Below are 16,525 nucleotides of genomic sequence, written 5' to 3' on the forward strand. Positions count from 1 at the left end.
AGCTAAAGATATAAAAAATGTTAAAAATATTAAAAAAGTTCCATAAAAATCATGATTATTTATTTATTGTTATCCATTTATTTGCATTCATTTACATACTTATCTTTAATTTTATATGTATATGTACATACGTAAATAAAAATTTACTACGAACACATATGTACATACGTGCATTATAAACGAAATCCTGTTCACAGTTTCCTCTTTGCTTTCTTTCCATTATTCTAAGTAGCATTTTTAAATAATTTTTAGCGGAAATATTTGATATTTTATCAATTTATGTAGAGCGAAAATGACCAAAAATAAAATTTTATCAAATAAAGATGCTATGAAATGAGAAAAAATTAGTTTTATTAATTTTTTATTTTTTTGAAATATAAGAAGAAAATGTTTGCCAAAACCAAAATTTATGAAAAGAGAAATTTTTTGTTTTATTAAAAAATGTTAAATGCAAGTATAAAAGGATATTTCCAAAAAATATTAGAAAATAATAATTTCTATTCGTTATCGCAAAAAACCAATTTAAAGAATTTTTATTTTTATTTTTATTTTCACACACAAATTAACATGCTAGTTTGCTATTGGTCAACGTAGACAAATTACTGCTGTGGGTGAAATAAGTTGAAATGGACTCAGTTTGGGGTCATATCTTTGTGGTGAAAAATTCTTTTGGTCGCTGAATAGCTGGCGTCTAGACACCTACATCTACTACTACACCTGTTTTTAATTTCACCATGTGTATATTCAACATATCAGTTGGAATAAAAATATTTACTTTCATTTTGTAACTATTTTAAAACAAATTTAACGCAAAATTTTTTGTTTAATAAAGCTATCGATTTTTTTTTTGAAAACACTAGAATATGTTCGGATTCCGCGAAACTTGAAATTCCCAAATATGTACCTGATTTTAACTCCTTAAATAAATAATTGGCAGCTCTGCCGCTCAGCTGTTCTTTGGCACAAGGCGAACTGTCAACTCATTCATAAATTTTATCCAATTTTGTTCGGGACGAGTTTGTGGGGGTTTACTGGGGATTTACATTTTGGTATACAGACAAAGCGGTTGGAAAAATAGCTTTAGAAAAAAGTGATTGCTGTGAAAATTTTCCAAATTGTTTGCAAACAATCTAAAAAGTGACTACCAAAACAGTTTCACCGCTCATTTTGCATGGAACAGCGCGACGCGCTGGGATTTAAGAATTGTGGCTTGGCTGGCTGCTCCAATTGTAGGTGCAACTGTGCGTTTGTGTATTCCTTGCGTTACATGAGCCCTGCTTAAGAAGTTCGTGGGCGTTAACTAATAGCATCAATCTAGTGCTATTTTCTTTTTTTTTGGTTTACTTCTAAAAATTTTCACTCTGTACAAGTCACGAAACGGCCAGCAAAATAAGCCAACGAAGGAGATTCTACACCTGTAACTCGTTAATGCTGAAAGCTTTGCTCGGCTCAGAGTCCACAGAATCAACAGAAGACACAGGTGGCGGCAGCGGCAGTGGCAGCAGTGGTGGGGGCGGAAGTGGCGGTGGAGGTGTGGGCGCTGGAACCGGTGGCGCTAGTGGTAGTGGCAGCCTAACATCTAGCTCTGTTTCGAACAGTCTGAACGCTGCATGCAGCACTGCTATTGGCACGGGTAGCAATTGTAGTCAGTCAGCTTTTGGCATTGTAGGAGCCGGTGGCGGTTTTACCTGCAACCTGTCCTCCTCCAACTCCAGTGGTTACTGCTCTGCCTGTCAGGCGTCTGCGGACAGGTGCCACAGCAATACAGGCAGTCGTAAGAGTCGAAAGAGTTCGTCATCGCGCAGCAAAATGTCACACTCCAATTCCAGTTCAATGCGCGGCAGTAGTGGCAGCAGTTGCCGCAGCAGTGGCGCTGTTTGCATGTACGATGTGGCTAGCTGCAAGTCGATCTCGCCGGGGAGCTATAGCTTAAATGCCTTGAATGTAGATTTCAGTTCGTATACGGCAACACATCAGTGGACCAAAATGCTCGAGTGCGCCGAATTTGTAGGTGCCAAGTAAGTGTGGCTTACATATTTTTCGTACATAGTAGTTTGTTTAATTATCGGAATTTTTATTGTACAATTACAGGCGCAGCAAGCACACTGTAGTGGCATATAAGGATGCCATGTTTGTTTTCGGTGGCGATAATGGCAAGACGATGCTCAACGATTTAATACGCTTTGGCGTTAAGGATAAGTCGTGGGGACGCGCTTGTGCTACAGGCACGCCACCGGCGCCACGCTACCATCACTCGGCAGTTGTGTATGGCAGTTCAATGTTCATATTTGGTGGCTACACAGGCGATATACATTCAAATTCTAATCTGACAAACAAAAATGACTTGTTCGAATACAAGTTTCAGAGTGCAATGTGGGTCGAGTGGAAGTTTTCAGGAAGGTAGGTGCTAGGAAAAAGCAAGCAAATGCATTCAATTAATTTCTGAATTTTCTCATATTTTTAGAATGCCAGTACCTCGCTCAGCGCATGGCGCCGCCGTCTACGACAACAAGATGTGGATATATGCGGGATATGATGGTAATGCACGCCTAAACGATATGTGGACGCTGAATTTAACTGTGCGTATACTTTTGCAAGCTTATTGGAAATATATTTTATACCGTATACATTCTTATTAGGGCGAAAACCATCAGTGGGAAGAGGTCGAGCAGAAGGGAGAACGTCCACCCACTTGCTGCAATTTTCCCGTCGCCGTTGCCCGCGACTGCATGTATGTATTTTCCGGCCAAAGTGGTCTGCAGATCACCAATTCACTCTTCGAATTTCATTTTAAAACAAAAACGTAAGTAAAAAGTCGAAAAAGAGCTCTTAATTTTCATACAGTTCCTGGCTTGCAGCTGGCGTCGCATCTCCAATGAGTCTGTGTTGCGTGGTGCCGCTTCGGCGCCTCCCTCGCGTCGTTATGGTCACACCATGGTGCATCACGATCGCTTTCTATACGTGTTCGGCGGGTCTGCAGACTCAACATTACCCAACGATCTACATTGTTTCGACTTGGACTCACAACTGTGGTCGGTGATCACACCAGAGCCGAATTCCGATGTACCCTCCGGCCGTGTATTTCATGCCAGCGCTGTCATAGCTGATGCTATGTACATTTTTGGTGGCACTGTCGACAACAGCGTACGTCGCGGTGACACTTATCGCTTTCAATTCTCTAGCTATCCAAAATGTACGCTGCGCGATGACTTTGGCAAATTCTTTCACGATAAACAATTTTGCGATATACAATTCATTGTTGGCCCCGAGGAGATTAACATATTGGCGCATATCGCGTTTGTGGCAGCGCGTTCGAAACACTTGCGTACTAAGATATTAGCAGCGCGTGATGCGCGCCAACAGCAAATGGAAAAGGTTTTCGGGCCGAATATGGATATACATAGCGCATTGGGTACAGGTGGTGGTGATCGCGCGCCCATGCTGGAGGTGCGGTTGGCGCAGGCGTCGCCAGAGGCTTTCGAGATTATATTGAATTACATTTACACGGATCGCATAGACTTGAAGGAGTCATACAGCAAGAATATAATTATATTGATAACTGATATATACCAGTTGGCGGGCAGATTTCTTATGCCGCGACTGGCGCAGGGGTGTATACAGTATTTGGATTTTAAGATCAACAAGCAGAATGTGCTGGAAGCGCTCTACAATGCGGACAAGAATAAGTGAGTGGGGAAAATAAGCTTGCTTTCTATTTAAATATTTTTAACCGACTTCACTTCTTTTTTGAAAGAAAAGGTGTAACCTCACAGGTGGTCTCATACTAATTTGGTTTAAATCTTAAATTTGTATATGAGAATTGAAGTCGGTTTTGTTTTTTGCTTAAAAATTACTTATCTTTTTTACATTTATATTCATTCCAGAATACAAATCATCAAGGATCACTGCATGCAATTCATTATTAAGGATGAAAACTATACTGACGTGGTAATGTCCAGCGAATTTGGTGATTTGGATAAGAGTTTGATAGTTGAAATTGTGCGTAGGCGCCTTAATCCCAGCAAGATCGTCATGGAAAACAATTTTGAGAAAAGTGATGGTGCGTTGCTTATAAATTCAAATTTATTTTGTTGCTAATACCATTTTCATCCAGCAGGCACAACTCTGGAGAGCGATATGGCTCTCTTTCTGGAGTCGACTGGCAAGGATTTTTGCGATATAAATCTCATACTGGATGGTCAAGTTGTGCCAGCGCATAAGTCGATATTATCGGCACGTTGCACCTACTTCCAGGGCATGTTTAGGTCCTTCATGCCGCCCGATAATACAGTAAATGTAAGTTGAGTCAAGCGATGTTCGCAACTAAAATGTTCATGTCACTGCCTATCTCCTCTGCAGATCCAAATAGGCGAGATTTCACCCTCACAGGAGGCTTTCCAATCGCTGCTACGCTACATTTACTATGGCGAGACGAAAATGCCGCCACAAGATGCATTGTATCTATTTCAAGCGCCATGCTTTTATGGTCTAGCCAACAATCGGCTTGCCGCCTTTTGCAAGTACTCACTAGAACACAACATCACCTATGAGAATGTGCTGCAAACATTAGAAGCATCGGATATAACAAAAATTTACGACATCAAAGATTATGCATTGCGTTTGATAGTGAAGGATTTCACCAAAGTAGCGCGTCTGCCTAAAATTGGTGCACTCTCACGTGAGCTGCTGCTGGAAATTATACGCGCTGTCGCCGATTCGCAGGGCGAGTTCTTGACACGTATTAGTATCAATACTGACATCTGAAATTTGGTACTGCTATGGCCGGCATTACAATTGCTTTTGGCTTGGCTGCAAATTGTTGGTGGGCGAAGTGGTAGTGTCGATGGTATCGACGGTGGTGGCGTTGACGATAGTGGCTTAGATGCAGCTATTGATGTGGCTACGAAGCGCGGGTATGAAAGCGAATGACGGCATGCTTCGATGTTGACGGACGGACACAAAACAACATTTATCTTTATTTGTTGTTCAATTTCCTTTTGCCTCCCCCCGCCCCCTCTTAAGCACACAGTTTGTTGTAAGTTGAGGAAATAAGTTGGGTATTTTAAGGTATTTTAGTTGTATGTTAAAAAAGGCACACAGAAATTGGTGGCCAAAATGGACCCAAGGTATTTGTTATAACCTCATTTGAGGCATACTTTATGCATATGCAGTTAAAAGTTTTTATTTGTAATTATTGTATGCTTAAGTTATTTTTCTTAAAAAAATTTTTCCAGTGTGATATAAAAATTCTTTTTTAAGTTGAAATTGCAAAAATCTTTAGGAAATCTCTAATTTTAATACCATCACACGTTGCTAATTTGTATACTCAAATTTTATGCTCCCTTGTTGTTCCTCGCTTTTAGTAGTTAAAATTTGCAAATTTTAGAAATATTTGGTAATATACAAATTTTTATTATAAGCTTATACAAAATGTTTCACAAAATATATATGTATAAGTACTTATAAGTGTATGTTTATGCATGAAAACAAAGAAAAATTGCAGCACGCAGCGCAAAAATTTTGAGTAAATGTTAATCCTCAGCTAGAGAATGGCAGTCAAGTTGTGGATTCAAGCTTAAATAAAGTTAAGCACAATTATGAAAGCATACGTATGAATTTTATCAAAAAGTTTTGGAGGCGACAGTGCTGGTCAGTAATTGATCTAAGTGGTTCCGATAGCATGGATATGACTGTTGTTAAACCGAAAATGTTTTTCCCAGCTCAGCTGAGTAATAACTCTGTCAACTCGTAGAAAGCAAACTAATACTACTTTTTACTGATACGACTATTTATTACGCTTAAAAACCACATTAAAAACTCTGACTTATCTTAACCGTAGAACCATAATATACGTAAATTTTACGCATGTACAATTTTCAAATTGTGATTGCACAAATGTGCCAGGCTGTAACGGTAGCCAACGTATTTTTGTGTATACACAAATGCGAAAGCACATCGCATGTGTCAATGAAATTTTATTTATTCCTTGTCTTTTCTTTAATAAAATAAAATTAAAATTAATTCTTTTAAAATTTTGTACTTTATTTTAAGATTAAATAGTTTTATAAAAATTATCAATTAAGGGCAAATTGGATTGTATCAGGCGGATCTATTCACTACGTAAAATTTACTTGGTCTTAACGTAGGATGGATGGACATTATGGTTCTATAGTTAATGTGCGCAGTTCGGCAGCATGGAGCGTAAACTTTATATTTACCTTACATACATACATAAAATATACAAAACAATACGTAAGTTACCCTAAATTCATTTTTGAAAAATTCTTAAAATTAACTCCGTTAAATGCAGTAGTTCCGGAGGTTTTGCGCCGCTTTCATCAGTATAGTTTAATGGCACTGCAAGATATGACAAACCGTCACTCCTCCATAGCTGGTTTAATATCTACCGCGCTCGTTTTATTCTCCAAATGCAATAACTCAACCGTACGCTGTAACATTTCCATTTGTTCACGCATTTGCGATTGTTTATCTTTGAAAGTATTCGTAATCGGACGTATGCTGCGCGCAGTGCGTTGGATTTCATTCACAGCTTCTAGTAATTCCATAAGTTTTACCTCCTCTGTATCGCCCGGTTCCATTTGTGCATTGACGCTTTGCTCGAAATCGCATAGCTCTTTGTAGATGACATCCAAGCGGGCGTTAATGTTATCGGTCTGTGATGACGACAAGATTGCACGTATAAATCAAAAAGTATCAATTGGAGGGATAACCTGGCTTTCTAGGGACCTGGTCCCGCCAACAACACTCAGAACCCCCCAAAAAAAAAAGTATCAAGTGACAACTTACCCAATCTTCAAGCGACATGTTGGAGGAGTTATGCGACATTTGGCTGAGTATTCGCGTGAATGTAATACGAATTGTAAAATATGTGGCTGTTTTTAATTACAGTTCAGCTTTTCAATAAATCAGTTAACAGTTACGCGCGGTGATGCTTTTCCAAGATGCATCGGTCTGTTTTCCAAATTTTAAATTTATCTATAGATTGCTAAACAGCTGTTACGTCGCAATGTTGCCAGCTCGTTCTTAGCAGTAGCTCCAATGCAAACCTATATCAAGCGCTTTGCTGCTGAACGCTAGAGGTCGCAGCGCGCTGTTGAGATTTGTAAATTTTTGGCGGAAGTTGTTAGTTAATTTGCGCGTTTTATAGCGAGTGGTGTAGTGTATTTTTAAAAAGTGTTAAAAGGGTGAAAAATTTTTTGTTTAGTGGTTCTTTAATATTCAAACTGTTTTTAAAGTGAAATTTAAAGTGTTTACCACAATTTGTCGTCAATTTAATTTGCATATTGCTGGAGTATGCGAGGTTAGTAGTCACTTACAATTTTCACCAAACTTTTTTTCAGTTATATGTAGGTTTGTATGTGTCTATTTCCTTTTTGTTGCTGCTGTGGTTTCCGTTTTTAGTAAATCTTGTTGATTTTGTAAAATTTTTGCTAGAGACGTTGCATGGCATTCATTGTATGACCGTTCAGTGTGGGACATTCATTTAAATGAGGCACGTGTTTTTTTAATGAATGTTGGCTTAAGTCCTGGCGCTCCGCTAGCATAGTGTTCGAGTCAAGCAATTGCAAAATCCTATCTTTAGCAACATCACTTCAAAGTTTAGAGCCTGAGTTTTAGCTGCTGGATCCGCTCCTTAAATTGTCGGTATGTTTGTTCCACAGGTTTTAAGCGTAAGCTTTTGTTTGGCTTTAATGTTTTTAAAACGCTTTATATGTACTTTAGCTTACAATATTTCCTGGAAACAAGCGGGTACAATTTTTGAGGAAATGTTTTACTCTTTTGCGGGCGATAGCATCACTAGCATTACCAATTTGTGTCTAATCATTCCGGAAATGCATTATCGTTTTTGCTGCTCTTGTGACTTAGGATGGAAATAACTGTTGGGCTTCCATTTGGCATTGATTCGGATGCAGGGCGGGGCAAGAAGTTATAGAATATTTGCTTTGAAATTCAAAGAACTAAAGGGCTCCTTACTGCTTCTGTAGACAACCACGGGTATTTTTGACTCCTAGTTGAAATGAGGGAGGTTGTTGCTGTAGCAACATGCAAATTCACCAAAGTTTTAAAGAAATGTTGCTGGAGTTATAATTTCTGGCCAGCTATAAACCCGCGTCAATTCGGTTCCGTGGTTGTAGCTGTAGTTCCCGGGTCTGCTGAGACACATATGGTAGGTCGATGATTAAAGTAAAAAAAGTGGAATTATTAGGCCGACGCAGCAGAGAAGTTAGGTATGTAAGGTGGCCCACAGTCGATGAGAGATCCGTGCAGGGTTGTAGGTGCATGTGAAGAGGTGGTGGCTGTCGTGGGGACCTTGCCCACATGCCGGGCAGGTCTTTGCCACTTGTGTGTTCAACCGAGAAAGGTAGCTGTTTAGTCGGTGACACCACCCGGAACGGAGTTGTGCTAGGGTGCATCTGGTCTCGGCAGTTCTGTTTCCTCCGAGTCTATGGGCGGCGGTTTTGGTGTCATGCCATAGGTCGGTTACTAAAATTAATAAAATAAAATGTAGAACTATTGGCGCCGATGACGGGTCCGTGCTAAATCTAAGCGGCAAAACAGCTTTTTCTAAAAGTGTCCTGTTCCCTTGGTAAGCAGCAGGAAACCTCCGAGGAATGTCACCTCATAATAAACCCTCTGCGGTTTGGAGAAAATATCAAGACACATACCACAAATTGAATGATAAACTAGGCCTAATAAACATGTCTTAGCCCAGCAAATCATGCTTTCAGACAAATTTCTGAATAGTAAAGACTTCTTCAAGAATTCGAAAGGAAATTATTTATTCCCTTTCCACTTCGATTCTTTAACGAAATTTCGGAAGAAAATCTGTACAAAATCATTCTTCACTGAAAACTTTGCCGAAACCGGAAATTTTTACATTAATTTCTGTTTTAATTTTACGAAATCCGTTTATTAATCTTTTTAATTCTCAAAACGCGGCAGTCTACGATTTCGGCTTCAACAAAAGTTTGAAGATGTGCTTCCTCAATGAAAACTATGGACGCCATTGTTTTAATTTTTGTCGGAACAGAAGTCCTACAGGAATTTTTTTTCGTTCGTGTCAACCATTTCATATGGTTTTCTTTGATGATTCGTAAAGAAATCGTTACAGAATTCGTAACAAACTTCCGCTAATCTTTGAGATTTTGGAAACTTTGGCTTGCAAGGAGCGCATTTTTATGTAGGTGTAAAAAATCAACTGTCAAGACAGTTGCTTCTTTAGCGATGCCTTTCGATCGATAGTCCTTAGCCTTCAATAAAAGGTCTCTTAGAAGATTTGCCAAAAAAGGAAGATTTCGTAGAATACTTTTTGGATGTAAGAATGACCTTACTTGATTTCGATGTACATATGTATATGTACATATCGTTACTGGAGTATGGAAAGGGTGTATCTCACATCGTCGCTGAAGTGGAAAAAAGCCCCAACTAAATTTTTTTTATTGCATAAAACGATGAGGGCACTTATAATTTGACGAAATGCATCATAGTCAACCAAGTGAATTTTGGATTTTTAGTAAGTTAAGGCTTTTTGTATTTCGGCGACGATTTACGCCCTTTCCATACTATACTAACGATATGTATGAATGTATTTCGCCAGAGGTATTTTAAACTTCCGAAATATCGCCTTTGTTTTAATAATGCATGATTAAAAACTGTGGGTTGCGAAACCGTAAATTTTCTGTCCGCACAGTATTTTTCATTATAAAGATCATGAATATGAGACTCCAATTTGGGAACCTTCTGACTTTGAGGTCCCTTAAATTCTCGACAACCTCCTTCATCCGCCATCTCTATACATATTTATGCCTACGCCATTTTGTGAACCTAGACTTAAAAGGGAAATTATGGACGTAGGTACGCATTATATGGCTGAAAGAAACATTAGCAGTCTTATCTTGCATTTAAGCGCTATACCCGCCTTACAACAAGGAAACCAGATACACACCTTATCAACACATTCCATAACTTGTACACACTTCTTACGTACAAAAAACTTATAATAAATTCCTTTATTTACTAAAAACATAAGTTAAAGCACTTAAATTACGCATCCTAACTGCGCAAGTCACTTGAGACTTTCATCAGAAACTGCGCATGTTTGCTGCCTAACCTGCCGCCGCCACCGACACCATTCACACATCATTCCTCAGCGCCGCATATATTTCCTTGAGTTTCTCCAGTTCCGCAGTTTGCTGACGCAGCACTGACCGACCCAAGTACATGATAATTCTGCCGAGCTTAAGGATGTCCTTCCCCACCTGTAGTAGTTCTACATATGCGCAGTGCCTTTCGTCCAGCACCCTTTCAAATTTATTGGATACACGTTCGTACTTTTTTTGCATTTGTGTCATGCGCTTCACGAGGGTTATGAACTGAAAGAGTGAGGAAATGTTCAGCAAAACTGTCCCTTAATAAGCTTGCCATTTTTGTGTGCAAAATAAATTGTATCTTACCAATTTTCTTTTCTTTTGAATAGTTAAAAACATTTCGTAGCTTTCACGCTCCTGCTTTAGTTTAACCAACTTATTTTGTTAATATTTTTTGTATGCAGAAAATTTTGTTTACTATCCAGCTTCTCTATTTTGATGACGGCTTTGAATTGCTGGCGCTCATTTTGCGCAGTTTCGATCAGCTGCTCGGTAAACAGTGTTGCCAAGTTTACTTCGCGGGCATTTGACTAACTGCGTACAGAGGGCGCTAAAAATGGTTCAATCGGCGGTTGCAGAGTTTGGTACAGTTGAATTTAATTTTTTTTAGAAAATTAAATCTTTCAGAAAACTGTTTTAAATTGGTAGGTTTGTTTGCATGCAAATGGGAAACATTTTTTTAATTTTTTTGGTAAATTTTGGTAAAATTAAAAAAGTGGAGGATTTTTTGTTTTCAAGTAAATTTCTCCGAACAGCAGTTAATATTTGACATTAATACATACAAATGTATTTCACTTATTTCTTTTTTGTGTAACAAAATATAAAAAAATTGCCAAAACAGCGAACCCTAACCAGCGTTGCCACGAGCTTGAAAAAATAGTATCAGTTGCCGAGCACACAAAGTATCAAAAAGTATCAAAAGCAAATAAAAGTGTTATTTGTTAAACTTTTATTTGAAAAACAAATAAATAAAATTTTATAATTACGTCCATTGTTACAATGCTTATTTGCATAACGAAAAACAAACTTATATCAAGTTAATATGTGCAAGAACGCGCTTTGTATATTTTGATAGTTTCAGCTTTAAAACGCAAAAAAAAGAATATTAAAAAAAAATAATTTTTTTCCACGCTCTTACCCATATTTTACAGCACGATCTGGACACCAAAATCAAAACGACACTAAAAATTGCGCTTTTGTCGCCATACGCAGCACAAATTATTGTACAATAACATAAGCATGAGCAAAATATCAAAATGATTTTTATTTTAGCGCATTAATTGTGCAATTTTGTACAAACAATCCCATACACCATACAAACGGCCGACATAAGCCCGATATTGTGCAATGTTTTTGCGCGGTTTAGGAGCCCTATAACAGCGGCGTGTGCATAGCAATTCCAGGTTGTATTTCTTTTATAAGAGTTACCAAATCAAACTTATAAATATCTATATATAAATTTTAATGGCCTTATTCATAAAAAATAAAGAAGGTTTAAAGAGCTTTATAAATGGACGTTTTCACAAATTTTTTCGATTTATAAGCCTTTTATAAAGCTACTTAATTTTTTACGAACAAGGCCATAAGACTTTGAATAACAAGAAAAAAATTGGTTGTCTTTAAACTAGTACATAATATGATTCATAGTTTTCAAAAATTCATTTCTGCCAGCCAGCAAAGTATAAAAATGGGACATTTGTGAACAAAAAAGTATCAAAGTACCAAATCTTACAATTTAGAATAAAAGTATCAAAAATGATACAATTGTATCAAAACGGAAACGCTAACCCTAATCGTGAAAATAACGTTAGCGTATATTTTCAAAATTTTATTTTTGATGCAGATAGTAGATGCCTTCCTTATCTCCCAGAAATAGTCAGCAATAGGCCGAAGTAGTCAGATTTAGTCAGAAGAATTTTTGCTTGCAAAATCTTGAAAAGTGTCAAACTCAACTGAATTTAATTTAACGGAAATCAAAGAATAAACTAAACTAAAAAAATGAGTTGAAAATGGAAGGAGGCAAAAAGTAATTGATATAGTAAGGACCGTTTTCATCATCTCTGTTTAACACTAATAGGGAATTTACATGATTCAACTTTCACAAGCGATTAGTTGAACCAAAAGTTGAACGAAAGTAGGCAGCCGACCAACTTCATTGAAAGCGATTGGTTGAAAGGCCGTTTACACCAATCGCCTGGTTGCTTTCAACTAAAAATCGCCTGAAAATCGCCTCATGTAAATTCCCTATAATCTCCAGTTAAACATCGTTACCGACGTTATCGGCACAATGTTATATGCATGGGGCCTGTAACGTCGGTAACGGTGTTTAGCTGGGTATTAGTGTTAACCAGAGATGGTGAAAACGACCCTAAGGGCCGATTGCTCAAAGCCTGGTTGACACTAATCACCGGTTAACATCGTTATCGACGTTTTCGACTCCATACATATAACACGGAGTCGGTAACGACGACAACGATGTTTAACGGGGGATTAGTGTCAACCAGGCTTTGAGCAACCGGCCCTAAGTGGTTTTTGTGTTGTGCTTGTTTGAATGTGTTTTGTACATACATTTCTATTCTTATTTGACATCAGTTTTATTGTTGCCATTCTTTGGACTAAAAAAATGTTAAGGAATGGAAGTATTATGATAGAGCATCTCGAAAAAAATCATTACGTTTTTTGGCAGCTAGTAGAGCTGGAAAACTATCGATGGCACTATCGATAGTATCGATGGTTTTTGACTATCGAAAACATCGATGATTTTGTAAGCACTATCGGAGTAGTTTCAATTATTTGTCTGTCGATTCTCGTGCCGAATCTCAAAGAATGGTTTTAAAACCACCAAACGCCCTTGAAGGTCTCGACTTCTTATGTTTACTAGGCTGCTGAGACATAAAGCGCTCCAGCAAGCCTCTTTGTCAATTAGTATGGTTAGGATTATGGTATGGCATGATATCCAATGTTTTCATTACGCAGCTGTGCGTGGCTCTTGTAATCGCTAAACAGGCTAATCAGTGCTTGAGTTTTGGCCTTCTCTGGTATGGCCACTGTATTATATAGCCAAAACGTCAGGTTTGCATTTTGTTCAGGGTCATCCCTAAATACTTCACATTTAGGGTTAAGCCAAATTGGATTTCCTTTTTGTGAAGGGGCCATGTCATCAGACTTTTTCAAAGCAGAATTTCTCAGTCAGTTTTAAGGGTGCCTGCAATATAGAGGCAATAATGTCTTCATTATCTACGCTCTTTGGTTTTACATTTGATTTTTTCGTGGATGCCAATGAATATGAGTTGACTCAGTTTCGCCCTTGCTCTGGAAAATGATTCCATGTATTATTTTCTTTTTAGGAAGAAGGCTATGTGTCAAGGAGAAGTTCATGTCTCCTCAATAAGTGCAATATTTAACCAAATAAGGAGCTGAGAATGTTGCGCAATTCATAAAACTCAGAAGTGGAATAACGAACACAGATCTAACATCTACACAAATTAAAAAGAACTAGGGATATCAGCTTAAAGAGCGGTAAAGCTGGTAACTTTAAGGGTATCTTATCTCAGAGTATCAAACATTTTATTAGTTTTAGTTGAAGTCTGAAAAAAGTATGACAACAGGTTGCGGGTAAACAACTCGGGATTTCAAGCGCTGTTGATCTCTGAAAACATATTACTGAGAAATAATGTTAAATGCATGGGATTAACTCCTCAAACTCCATTAAATATGTATTAGTTCCTTTTTGATTAGTATCTTTTCGAAGGAAATTGAATTTAGACGAGTTCACAATGAGCTGGTCTCACGTTGTTCTGGATAACGATGTCGTGAATGAACTGACAAGATATATAATTTCTTTTGATTAACTTTCACAGAATATAAACATTCTGATATATTTGGCTACAAGAAGGCAGTGCTAAACAGCATTAGGCGTTAGATTATTTGATACTTCCTTCCCTCTTAAACCACACCGGTGTTTCTATTTCAAGAAAAGGCACAAGAAAAAAGCTCTCTTTAGTCGCTGTAAACTCAAATGGTAGCTAATATGTATACATATAAATATTATATACATATATAGGTTTGTATATCCATACGCATATAAAAAGATTTCAATAAACCCAATCCAAGCTCATCAATCCAGCTTATTAAATGGCTATTATCCTTTCAATCAAACTCTAACTAGACATTGTACTACACATATGGAATATTACAATTTTATGGTATGCCTAAGAGCGACTGACTAGCCAAACCATCCATCAGATAACACTTAATACCAATAATTTCCGTTTTCACTATTTCTTTTTAATATCCGTTTCGCATGGAGTTTACGAGTAGTCGGCACCCGCTGTTTATATTTCTATACATACATATATACATATGTGTTGGTGTTGGTTGACTCCCTGCGGGAAATGCATCTAACTATAAGTTAACTTGTAGTTGAAAGAACTAAAGGTAACTTTTATCTGTAGATTTTCTTTAAGGAAAGCTAACTATATTTCTATGGCAATGGCTGCGAAATAGTCAAGTCTGCATTTGATGTCAAATAACTTGAAACTAAATACTTTCGGTCATAAAATATCAATAAGAAACACAAAATATTTTGTTGTTTTTTACTTTTTTTAGTTATTTACTTTATTTTATTACATTTTATATTTGTTTACATATTCTGCTGTAGGTGGTCCCATACTCGAACTCCGTCAGACAAAACTTCAAAATGATAATATAAAATGTCGATCTTCCTTTTATTTGTCCTCAATTCCAAAAAGTATCTATGAAGTGCAGAAAGAAAGTGTATTCAAAGTAAAATTCCGTAAAAAAGCTAACCCCAAGTTGGGTATTTTTTTTATCAATTGTTACTTTTTTCTGCTGGGCTTATATACAAACGCATTGGAAATGAAGTAGGTAGGGAGACCGTGGTATGAGGGATAACAAACGGAATCTTTTATCCTCTTCATATCAATTTCATACCAATGTTGCACTACATAAATTTTATAAACTGGGTATGAGCTAGGCTGCTTGGCCAAAAAAAAAAAACGAATCAAGTGTATCCATGAAAAATCAGAGGAGGCATAAAAGATGTCCGAAAGCGGGGAGTTATTGAGCTTATTAAAGCGCAATTCGGCGGACGAAAACTTTAGAATGCTACGCACAAAAATGAGTAAAATGTAAGCCAGTTTATGGGAAGGAAGGGGTCAAAGGAAATAACTGTACCCTCGTTAAAGTTTTTTCTGTTAGTTTGATAAAAGAAATGTTCAAACTGTTGACCTTTTTCTTGAAATTAAACGTGCTCCCTTTCATAGTCACCATTTCGCCTTAATAATCTGCTTTGAAGATTCAATGATAAGGCTAAGCTCTATCATGTGTATAGAGAAGGGGAAGGGGAAGGGGAAGGGGAAGGGGGAGAGAGGGCGGGGGGCAGTAGTATAAGAGGGTTAGGAGCGCAACTAGAGAGGATAAATAAAAAAAAAATTAAAAAAAAATCTAAGTGACGAAGGAAAAAGAAGAAGATAGAGGAAAGCAAGGAGCTAATTATTTTATAGACCCTTTACCGTTTCTTCTTCAGTTACATTTTTGTCTTTTGCTAATCGAAGCCAAAATCATTTGAAAAGAATAATAAAGTCAATAGTCTGAATCGAGCGAGTTCACAAGCTTTAAATCAACAATTGCTTTAGTCCGCTTAAGCAATTCCAACGAGCCCAGCAATCACTTGATTTGCTCAATAAATATTTCGTAGCCGGAAGGTTCCTTTCCTTTTGCCAGCATCTACTTTAAATTGCTTGTACTATTTGGGTGCAAGTGTACTTATATACATAGCCATTTAGAATAAGCAAATATAAAGTTCCGTTAATAGCCTTCAGACCAACAGCTGCTAATAACTTTGGGACAATGCAAGCCACAAATATTTACTTTTCATCTATTGTTCTGTTATTTGTTTGGTAATTTGCAGGACCCTTCAGGTCTTTGTTTCAATTCTCATACAGTTTGTGCAGAAAATAATACCAATAATAAGCTTAGTTATCAAGTATGTTCCGTAACTACATATTTGCTTACATAATTTGTCTATATGTACAGTTTTGATTGTTGATTGACTTTAGAGCATCCAGAGGCTGTTAGCAAATCAATTAAATGCAGATCTCCCATAATGACATAAACAAAATAACTAGTAAATTGCCATTTGTATTTGAACATAATTTGTGGTTTGAAATTGGTGAGTATTCATAATAGAGCAGGAACAAATACTATTATCTTCGCCACATACTGTACTAGCTGAGTTATTGCAAATGTACTTATCTCGTTACGAAAATTGCCAACAGTAGTACAGTTGCCCTCCAGCCTTAAACATTTCGCCTGCATTGTAATTGAGAAGCTCA

General features: G+C 37.4%; 2 protein-coding genes across 3 annotated transcripts; one reads left to right on the plus strand and one right to left on the minus strand.

Moving 5' to 3' along the window:
* The first annotated feature begins 542 nt into the window (after positions 1-542).
* Positions 543-6,021, plus strand: Lztr1 (Leucine zipper like transcription regulator 1). 2 transcript variants are annotated; one of them, XM_017624676.1, is made up of 8 exons: positions 543-2,018; positions 2,092-2,400; positions 2,465-2,579; positions 2,640-2,803; positions 2,859-3,686; positions 3,885-4,060; positions 4,115-4,296; positions 4,360-6,021. In XM_017624676.1, exons 1-8 carry the CDS (start codon positions 1,429-1,431, stop codon positions 4,762-4,764), a joined length of 2,769 nt encoding a protein of 922 aa, XP_017480165.1. In that variant the 5' UTR covers positions 543-1,428; the 3' UTR covers positions 4,765-6,021. The 2 variants fall into 2 exon arrangements, with proteins under 2 accessions (XP_017480165.1, XP_017480166.1); XM_017624677.1 differs by having other exon boundaries at positions 1,429-2,018; positions 4,118-4,296; positions 4,360-4,764.
* LOC108369551 (uncharacterized) lies at positions 5,390-7,019 on the minus strand. Its single transcript, XM_017624678.1, has 2 exons — positions 6,808-7,019; positions 5,390-6,674 (listed from the first exon to the last, which is right to left on the minus strand). Exons 1-2 carry the CDS (start codon positions 6,844-6,846, stop codon positions 6,378-6,380), a joined length of 336 nt encoding a protein of 111 aa, XP_017480167.1. The 5' UTR covers positions 6,847-7,019; the 3' UTR covers positions 5,390-6,377.
* Positions 7,020-16,525: the final 9,506 nt, after the last annotated feature.

The sequence above is a fragment of the Rhagoletis zephyria genome, unplaced genomic scaffold (assembly GCF_001687245.7).
Source record: "Rhagoletis zephyria isolate East Lansing unplaced genomic scaffold, Rhagoletis_zephyria_1.1 Rzeph_scaffold_03734, whole genome shotgun sequence".
NCBI classification, from domain to species: Eukaryota; Metazoa; Arthropoda; class Insecta; order Diptera; family Tephritidae; genus Rhagoletis; species Rhagoletis zephyria.